Source organism: Motacilla alba, chromosome 8 (genome assembly GCF_015832195.1).
Source record: "Motacilla alba alba isolate MOTALB_02 chromosome 8, Motacilla_alba_V1.0_pri, whole genome shotgun sequence".
Lineage (NCBI taxonomy): Eukaryota > Metazoa > Chordata > Aves > Passeriformes > Motacillidae > Motacilla > Motacilla alba.
Genome location: NC_052023.1, coordinates 6,349,618 through 6,359,906, shown reverse-complemented (window position 1 = coordinate 6,359,906; position 10,289 = coordinate 6,349,618). Strand labels below are relative to the sequence as shown.

The 10,289-nt window shown below is 57.2% G+C and overlaps 1 protein-coding gene across 1 annotated transcript; it reads right to left on the bottom strand.

Annotated features, from left to right (window-relative positions):
• Positions 1-765: 765 nt before the first annotated feature.
• DMRTA2 (DMRT like family A2) lies at positions 766-3,556 on the bottom strand. The gene is given in 3 exon segments (XM_038145114.1): positions 766-2,876; positions 3,063-3,504; positions 3,506-3,556. Coding segments are annotated over 3 exon segments (1,371 nt in total). The 3' UTR covers positions 766-1,998.
• Positions 3,557-10,289: the final 6,733 nt, after the last annotated feature.

Here is a 10,289-nt window from a genome sequence, read left to right as displayed (position 1 = left end):
GGTCAGAAGTATTTGCCTAGGTGTAATCTGCAATATTTACTTACATTTTTTTTTTGTTGGGGTTTTGTTTTGGGTTTTGGTTTTGGGGTTGTTTTTTTAAGAAAATCGTAAAATTGTATCCAAGTTGATCAATGGCACGCGGGATGGAAGAATTGCGTTTTGATGCAATTTGATTTCACCCAGGGGCTTCCCTCGGTAGCTGCGGCGGGACTCCAGCGCTCCCAGCCCCACCAGTATATTAACTGGTTGGTAGGAGCCGCGCTGGCAGCTCCCAGCCAATGTTTACACACTTATATTTGAAGTGAGAAAGTAAACAGTCCAGCTGTGCCACAGAGCGGTTCGCTGGGATTAGGTTTCCATACCAACCAACTTTAGGAGCTTTTACAGTCTTAATTCAACCATGCACTGAACTTGCTCTTTGTGAGTAATAGTTTTCCTGGGCCAAACACTCCCAGGACTGGCAAGAAAGTCACGCTCCGGCCTTCGGCGGGATCGCCTCTCGGGATGCACGGGGGCACGCCCGCTGCCCCTCGCTCGTCCCAATACAGAAATACATGGAGGCAGGAAAGCCCTTCAAACTTTTTGATCCTCGAGAACATTTGGACGCCATTGCCAAAAAATTTAAAAAAAAAAAAAAAAAAAAAAAAAAAAAGAGAGAAAAAGAAAAAAGCCACGTGAGTATCCTTTACCCTCGGATGAGAGTGAAGGACACAAAGCTCCGAAAACAGAGAAACCTTCCCTGCACCGATCTTAACTCATCCACCTCTGCCGCACCTTTACATTCTGAAAAACGCACCTTTACATTCTGAAAAAAAGTCATTATTTATAGATCCCTTTGCTTATTTTGACACCAAAACAGCAGAAAGGCACAATCCAATTCCAGATACGAAGGGTAAAACCTTACTGCTGCTACACAACCCACGGGTCGCAAGGTGGGATTTAATTTAACCAGGCTTCTCTTTGCAACACTTCCAAATTTCCTAAATATGACAAAAAACATCAGATACCAAAGTGAGAAATCCTGCTTAAATTTATGCCTCTGTAGATTTGTTGGGGATTTTTTCCACAGGCATAAGTAAGAAAAAGATCAGAACCAGAAATAAACGTATTTGACAATTTCAGTTGATAAGGAATTTGCTCTTGCTTGTACATTTTGTTTTTATTTATAAATTTATCTGAAGAATATCTAGTTTGACCATGATAAAAATGTAGTAAACATGTTTGTACTATTTGCATAAACTCCTTTAAATATTGAATGTACTTGTCAAATGAATTTCCCAAAACACACTTCCATCATCTCATAAAATACCACTTGCCATTCATTAGACCCATTTTTTTTTTAATAGAAAATAACATTTATTTCTATGAAATGGAAACACAGAATTACCTGTTAGAAACAGCAAGAAGTTTGCTACATCGGAACAAGAAAGCAATTTTCTTGCAGATCACAAATGAAGGAGGCTTATTAAACCATCATACACCATTGGCGCCGGGGTCCTACGGACAGTTACAAATATATCTACTTTCCAATGTTATATACAGACCGCAACGTTTCTGGGGGCGGGAAGGAAAAGGTTTTCAATTTGACAATGTTTCATCTATATGCCTGGTAAGTATTACAATGCGCTGCCTAACCTTTAGCTTAACGTTAATACCAAGTTCACCTACGAGTTACATTAATAACTTAGATTTCCATTTTATAACATTATACACTTGCTAGTATACATATATATATATATGTATGTGTGTGGGAAAGAGCGCTCGCGTGTGTGCACACCCCGCGACGCGCCGAGGATATCCATGCTTATGGCCATAAGCAACAAAAGAGTGACTCATGTCTGGACAATGAAAGTGCACCTTTATCACCTTAATACACCTACGCCTGTCCGCGCCGGGCTCTGCACGCAACCACCGCCTGCACGGGGGAGAGGAAGCCACCCGTGTCCGTCCACCCGTGCCTACCTAGCTACCTCTACACAGACGAGCTTTAGGAAGCCGCTATTGCTTCTCGGGGGTGTTGTTGACCATGGGCCCGTAGAGCCCGCTGGAGTACACCTGCTCCTTGTGCACGGCGGAGCGGTCCCGCATCAGGTCGCTGAAGGCGTAGTCCACGGGCGGCCGGAACCCCAGCGTGGGCATCAGCCCGGCCGTGGAGTAGGGGGTCATGAAGGCCAGTCCCCGGCTGTGCGCCGAGTAGGCGAGGCGCAGCGGGTTCAGTCCCAGGTGGGTGCCCAGGGGGTAGGCGCCGGCCTCGGCCCCGAAGTGCGTGGCGTTGGGCTGCAGCGGGGAGAAGGCGGAGCGGCTGCCCAGCGTGCCGATGGCCGGGGCCATGGCGCCGGCGATCAAGGGCCGGTGGTGGGCGGCGGCGGCGGCGGGGGTGGGCGGCAGGCCCTGCAAGGCGCCGTCCCGGGCCCAGCCCTCCTCGGGGCCCTTCTCCGGGCCGCGGTTGTTGAGGATCTGCTCGATGGCCTGTACCACGTCCCCGCCGCAGCCCTGCAGCACCAGCTCCAGCACGCTGCGCTTGTGCGCCGGGAAGACGCGCGTCAGGATGTCGATGGGAGTCCGCTGCCGGCCGCCGGCCGAGGGCGACGGGTCCTGCTCGTCCTTGTCCGCCTCTGAGCCCGAGTCCGAGCCCAGCGGGCTGATGGAGCCCGGGCTCTCCTCCCCCTCCTTCGGGCCCTTGGAGACGGGTGAGCTCAGGAAGGACTCGCCGTCCCCGTTCTCCGAGCCCGAGCCGTGGCGAGCATCTGGGGAGGAGGTGCCGGGCACGGACTCGCCGTCCGGGGAGAGTGGCTTCCCGCCCGCCTGCTGCGGGGTGACGGCGCGGCTCGGCAGCAGCGTCTTGGGGAACAGCTCGAACTTCTGCATCTTGGACTCTGCGGGCCGGGGGGGCAGAAGGAAGAGACATCGTCAGTGGGGCTGCCCCCGGCGGGCCCCGCGGAGCGCCCCGGCCGCCGGCGGGGCCACCCGCTCGCAGCTCCGCGCCCCGCTCACCTCCCGCCGCCTCTCCAGGCCCCTTCCCCCCATCAGCACCGCCCCGAGGGCTCGCAGCGCGGCCTTACCTGAGGCGCCGGCGCCTCCCTCGCCGCCGGCCCCGGCGCAGACGGAACCGAACACCTCGTACGCGGGCCGGGGCGGGATGATGCCGTTGGCGGCCGCCAGCGCCAGCCCCTCGGCCGTGCCGTAGAGCAGCTGCAGCTCGCGGGCCTCGTTCTCCTCCTGCGCCTGCTGCCGGCGCAGCGCCACCTGAGCGGCCATGACGCGCTGGCGCTCGGCGATGAGGGTGCACTTGGCGCACATGCAGTCCTTCCAGCGGCAGTACCGCTTGTGGCCCTTCAGCGCCGACACCACCCCGTGGTTGCGGCACCGGGCGCACTTGGGCGTCCGCGGGTACTTCTCGGCCGCCCGCAGCAGCAGCGGCGGCGCCCGCAGCAAGCTCCCGGCCACGCTCACCGGCAGCGTGGCCGCCGCCGCGGCCGCCGCGGCCGCCACCGAACTGGGGGGGCACCGGGGGGGGCGCGGCGGGCACGCTAGGCAGCTCCGACCGCAGCTCCATCCCGGCGAGCCCGCCCCGGGAGAGCGGACCCCCCTCCCCGGCCTCCCCCAAAGCGACGCGGGGCGGGGGAGCCCCTGCGCCGCACCCGCGCCCGGGCGCGGAGAGGCTCCCGCTGCCTTCAAGCGCAATCACGAGTGGGGGGCACACAGAGCCCCGGGAGCGGGCATGCAAACCCCGGCGCCTGTCCTCTCGCCTCGCTCGACGCCCCCGTCCCCCCGCACCGGCACACGGCCCCGGAGCGGGATTCAAGTGAGGAGGGGCCCGTCGGGAGCCGTTCCGCGCCCCCCTCCCGTCCGCGCCCGAAAAGCAAAGCTAACACAAGAAAATCCGAGAAAACTTAGATCACTCTCGCTTCCTTGCTCTCCGTGCGCATCTGGCGGGGCAGCACCAAGTTCATCGCGCCAGGCTCAAAGCCGAGCTCTCCCGTCCGCGCTTGCGGGGCCGCCGCTCCCCACGGCGCCCCGGTGCAACCCGAGCTGCTGGCTAAGCTCCGTTCCCCCGTCCCCCTGTAACTGCGACCACAGACTAGCAGCGTCCCTTCAAAGAACAATCCGGCACCTTCAACGGCAGGATCCCTCGCCACGAGCCGCTGAGGCTAAAATCCAGCAGAGAATAGCGAAACTTTAAAAAAAAAAAATAAAATAAAATCGCCCCGTCTCCCGAGCAGCACCTCCGCAGCCGGGCCGGGCAGGGCAGGGCAGGGCCGGGCGCGGAGCCCCGCGGGACGGGAGGCGGCCGTGGCGGAGCGGAGAGGAGCGGAGAGGAGCGCGCTGCCGCCGCGCCGCCACTCGCGCTATTGTTGCGGCCCGCGTTGCCATTAGGCAACATTGGACAACAATGTGGCGCCTGCCATTGGCCAGGGCCCGCGCGCGCCGCGCTGATTGGCCGCCCCGCGCCGCGCCGCGCCCGCGGAGCGCCGCGAGCCGCCGGGGCAGCGCGCGGACAGCGGGACCGCGGGGGCGCGCCCGGGAGCGCCGCGCGCCGCCCGAGGGAGCGGCCCTCTGCGCGCGCCCCTGCCGCCCTCCCGCCATTCGCTGGTAACGGGACCCGCCAGCCGATGGATTTATTTTATTTTCCCCCACTGGGTGTTACTTGTCAGAAGGGGAGGGGGGAGTATGCTGTGCAAGGTGACAATTCAATTTATGGTCTCTCCCCTTCCCTTGGAGATTTTGTTTTATGATAGTACGTAACGACGCCTCTCCTTTCCTTCCTTCCTTCCTTCCTTCCTTCCTTCCTTCCTTCCTTCCTTCCTTCCTTCCTTCCTTCCTTCCTTCCTTCCTTCCTTCCTTCCTTCCTTCCTTCCTTCCTTCCTTCCTTCCTTCCTTCCTTCCTTCCTTCCTTCCTTCCTTCCTTCCTTCCTTCCTTCCTTCCTTCCTTCCTTCCTTCCTTCCTTCCTTTCCTTCCTTTCCTTCCTTCCTTTCCTTCCTTCCTTTCCTTCCTTACCTTCCTGTCCTTCTCTCCCCTCTTCTCTCTCTCTCTCCCCACTCTCTCTCTCCACACACCCGCAGGTGAATGTACAGGTGCTGCCGCAGCAGATGAAGCCCGAGGTGAGTATGATTTTCCATCCTTTCGCTGCGCTTTAGCCTGGGGGAGCCCTGCCCGCCCTTCGCTCCCCAGAAAGTAAAGTTCGTTCTTTCTTTCTCCTGCCAGCTGTTTGCGTTCAACACGTTCAACAGGCGCCTTCCCCGCGGGGACAATAAACCCGAGGGACTGATTTTGGAGGAGGAGGAGGCTGCCGGGCTGGTAACTGTATATTAACCCCGCAGCTTTTGTTTTAGCATCAGCCACCCGGGTTTGACGTCACCTTCGCTGGTAGCGGGAGGAGGTAGCGCTTCGGTGGGAAATAACGCCGTCTCCTTTCCCCAGGGTTCTCCCCTCTCTTTCCCACGAGGGATCTCCGTCCTCCTCGGCACTTTCTAAAGTTTTTGGGTTTTTTTTTTCACATGAGTCCTTGCCCGTAGCGGTGACCGTCTGCCGGTGGTCGGGCCTCCTCCCGCCGCTGCAGCGTCCCCACCTGCGCCCCAACGCAGCGGGACCTGTTCCCGGTGCCTTCCCGGCTGGGTGCCCCGCCCGGGAGCTGCGGGCCCCGAGCCGGGAGGAGAGAAAGCCCCGGCTCCGCTCGGAGCGGGCCGGCCCTGCCCGCCGCTTCCTCCGCGGCTGGAGACCGCGCAGGGCCGCGGGACAGCCCCGCTGCAGGACAGGACACGCGGCGCTCGCTGGTGCTGCCGTGACTCTTCCCCTTGGTCATTCTGCTTCCGTGGTTGCAAAAAGCGCAATTGCAGAGCCCTCCAAATTTGCAATAATTTTATTACACTTACATCCTTCTTCCTCCTTTTTTTTTTTTTTTTTTTTTGACACGAAATGAGCGCTTTCCTACCCGATTTCCTGCCGGTGCAGCTGCTGCCCACTCCTCGTGATTTAGGTGTTATAACACCTTTATTTATTACAGCAGCCAAGTCAAAATATCCGATTTAATTTTATTCGCAACACTAATTTTATTCTCGGGGGAGTATTACTTAAACCATCTGATTTAATTGGGAATTCGTAGAACTCGATCAGACCTAATAAGAAACATTTAAAGTATTGCTTTATGTTTGTTTAACACGGAGAAAACGTTCTCCCTTTTCCCTGGCAGATTTGCTTGGGGTTGCGATGGGGTTTTTTCCAGCAAATACCTTCCCTTTCCCCCCCGAGGCAGCCCGCCACCAACAACAACACAGGACCGGTTACGCCGATTTCCCCCATTCCCTTGTCTTTCAGCTCTCACTTCAGTTAAAGGGCTGGGTTATCCTTTCCGTTTATGGCGGTTTAAAACTATCTATTTTGGAAACAGCCATGGGGAAAAAAAAAAAAACAAAAAAAAAAAAACAATCAACGAACAAACAAACAAAAAAAAACCAACCCAACCCAAGAGTGGGTCAGTAATGAGCCAGTGAAACGCGGTGGCTTCTGTTCGGAGCCCCAGGCTTTCAGTGACATTGCAAACGGCGGTGTTGAAGTTGCAGCACACAACGTGCAGCATCTCTGTCCCCAGGCTGTGTCCTGGGCTCCGCCGCACGCCCCGCTCACTGTGATGCGCAGAGTTGGGGTGCGGTGTCCCAGAGCTGGGCACGTCAACGCCCAGTGCCTGTTTCTGCTGTTCGTCCAAAGCCAGCAGAGGACACCCCCTCGTCCGAAACACTTAGCCATGAGCCGGTGTTAAATGTTACACTCAGTATCAATCCGACATCGTAATAAAAGGGGTTTATTAAATAAAAACTTTAAAAGTGCAAGAATATGTAACGCAGCTCCGGGATTCAGCAAGTTCTGAGGACATTCGTCCAAATCCGCCCCGATTTCAGGGGCGCTTGACGGTTTCCCACGCCCCGCTCCTCTCCGCCGCCCCCCGGGCCGGCAGCAGCCCCGGCAGGCGCCGCAGGGGAGGGGGCAGGAGGCGAAGCCGCCGCTCCCGGGAAGCGCCGCTCTTCGCCGGGGTCACTCCTGACCCGGAGCCGAGGCCTCTTCTCGGACTCGGCACCCCGCTCCGGGCTCAGGGAGACTCTGCCTTTCCTCTTTCCCGGAGGGAAGTGGCTGGAGGGGCCACTTCCAATCGAGACCCAACTATTCCTGTGTTCCTCTTCTCTTACGAGGTGCGTTTAGAAAAGCAGAGCCCGGAATCACACTTCTCACCGGTTTGATATTTTAACAATAATAATAATAATTTCTCCCCTGTCCGTATTTTCCTTTGAAAACTTTCGCTGTGAACCCAGAGAGTGCGCACATTTCACAGATTTATTCAAACCAACCACCCCTAAGCGGGGAGCTCGCCCGCACCAGCAGAGGCGCGGACAGGACTCGCCGTGGGCTCGGGGCTCTCTCCAGCTCCGTCCCGGCCTGCCAGAGCCCAGCGTGTGTGTGAGTACGGACGGGAGGCAGCGGGGAGGTGGATGCTGCTCTCCCCCCACCCCTCCCTTTTTCCTCCCTTCCACTGCAATTCACTTCTGTTTGACGAGGCACAATAAAATCTTCTCGTACATCCCCGCTCCCGTGTCTTTCTGGGGGAGGGATGTTTGTTTTAGGCACGCACAGAGCAGCCGCGCTCCCGCTGCCCGGGCGGGACGTAGAAAGAGAAATTCATTTCTCCAAACCCAGTGAAATGCGACTTTAATGCCCCCGAGACTGGTGTCGCTCCCAGCTTGGCTCTGGGAGTAACTCCCAGCGTCAAACCACGAGAGGAACTCAGGCTTGGACCCAGCTCCTCTCCTCCTCCCTCTGGAGCAGCCGGGCTGGCAGCGGGCGCCGGAGCCGGCTCCAGGCAGCGGGGCGAGCGCTCTGCCGGGGCCGGGCGCGGACCTCCGGAGCCACCGGGGCTGAAGGGTGCTGGAGGGAACCCCACCGTGGTCAGGGCAGCCCGCGCCCTCCAGAAATGCGTGAAAGTCGATACTACTTCGTTAGGAGGATGACCAGGGACGCCGCGTTTCGTTGCGCGGTGCCCCGGCTGCTGCTCAGTTATCCCCGCCGGGCGTTCGACTCTGGCAGCATCCAGACACGCACCACGGCCCAGCGCCCGCGGCTGGGTCAGCCCGCTAAAACACGACATTAAACGCTAATTTAATATATTTATTCTGAAGAAGTCCCGGTTTCTCCGGTGTTTCTTTCTCTCCTCACTCCCCTTGATTCACCTAAAGGCTTCCCGTGTACGGCTGCTCCGGTGCCCAAGTTTGAGAGGGCTTGCAGCAACGCTGCTGCTGCAGCTTCCCCCAGTTGCAGTAGTAAAATCTTAATTAAAAAGCGCCCGGCTATTGGCTGCCATGCGGGGGAAGGGACACGCACGCCCGCAGGCAGCGCAGCCCTCGGAAGCATCCCAGAGAAATATAGTTCTTGATTAGTGTATTTTCATCTCGTTCTTAGCGGAAGACAGTTTGTAAGTACCTGCTAATGTTAGTGCTCTTTAAGGTTTCAATTGTTCTAGGGGGTTTGCCATTGACTTTTTCATTATTTACCTACTGAATCAAAGTAAGCAAATGCCATCTGTTTCCCTGCTGCTATCATCTTCACTTTTAATTATCCGCCCAGCCGCCTAATAGAGATGATATTAAACTAAATCTTTTTGACATTAAAAGTAATTATCCCCAAACCAATATTACAAGAATGAAAATTACCACCACCACTACCCCCCCTTCAAGAAAAAGGCACATTCCTCCTAGTCCAGGCAACCTCTTCAGATCCGGAGCGAGGAAAGGGAGACGGAACTCCCGTTAGCCCGGACTTCTCAAGTATTTGAAACATTATTAACTCGATTTCCCGGCTCCCAGTGGGGGAGGAAAAAGCGACAAGGGGGAAAGATCTGTGGAAGAAAATAAGGGAAATTCGGGGCTCGGCGCACTCCTGCGCGGGCTCCTTTCCTCCCGCAGCCCGGCGGTCGCACGGGGGGACCCACACCGGGGCGGGCGGCGGGGCCGGGGCTGCTTGACCCCTCGGGGAGCCGGCGCAGGTACCCAGCCCCGGCTTTTGGGGAAGAGCACATCCTACAGACACAGACCCGCGGCCCTCGAAGGGCTTCGCACCATCCGTCCCGCGGCACCGGCCGCCCGCGTCGCGCTGGCGTTGCGGGGACGGTCATTAGAGGGACACTGGGATCGGGGCGGCGATGAAGGGGCATGGCGGGTCCTCTGACAGATGGCCGCCGGCTGAATCACCTCCACAGAGTCATTTCGCTTACTCTCAGGCTTCTCCGCCATTTCTCCTCCGACTCGCTTTAATACGAGCCGGAGCCGCGTCCCCCATTTCCTTTAATATGTGCTAAACTGAGCTAATTTTAATTGCATGTTTCAACTTTGCTAATTAAATAGAGTGGTCTAATTAAAAGTGACTAGGGAACAGTTTTAATTCAACCCTCTACTTTTTTAACAATCCATTATGCAACAAATCCCGGGTAAGCCCTCCCTTTAAAAAAGCTACAGATGATTGAGTTTTTACACCTTTTTACACGCTCACAATGGGGAGACTTGACCCAACATATGTAGCGGTGGGGCCGAGCCCCCCCGGCTCCCCGGCGGGGCATCGCGACCGAGCCGCCTCGCTGCTGCTGCCCCGCCTGAGCGCGGCTGGACCCGGGGGCTTCCCGGGGCCTCCCCGCTGGAAGTGCGGAGACTATTAGCCCAGCAGAGGTTAGAGTAGCACATCCCCAAGACAGCAGACCAGGATTTGGGAAAATCGGGCTCTTTACACGCTTCATCTCTTCACCAAGTGCTCATTAGGTTGTTAACCTCTGGTTCACATGAAAGGGGCATGTGATGAATCCCCTCCCGAACAAATGGGCGCATCCCCCTTCAGGCACTGAACAAAGCCCTTAAAATAACTGCACAAGAAAGCCTTTAGTTGTTACTCTAAAATTTCTTTTCTCTGAGAGCTTGTGCCCATCCACACACACGCACACCGACGCACAGAAAGAGGAAAAACAGCTCACACACGCAAAAAAATCCATCCATCACCCTCCTCCCCCGCGTGCTGGAGCTAAAAATTAAAAATCCGTGGTCCGTCCCCAGGGCCTTCGGCGCTGGCTGATGTCCCCCGGGTTTGGCTGAGGCTCGGGCTGGGGCTTCCCAAGTGAAGGGAAGGAAATCTTAATCGCTTCAGCGGGGCGGGCGGGGGAGCATCCTCTGCCCGTGGAGGGGGAAAGCCACGCGTCCCGACGGGGGACAGCGCTCTGCGGGGGCGCGGGGCTGTAGGGGTGCCCATGGCGGCGCCCAGC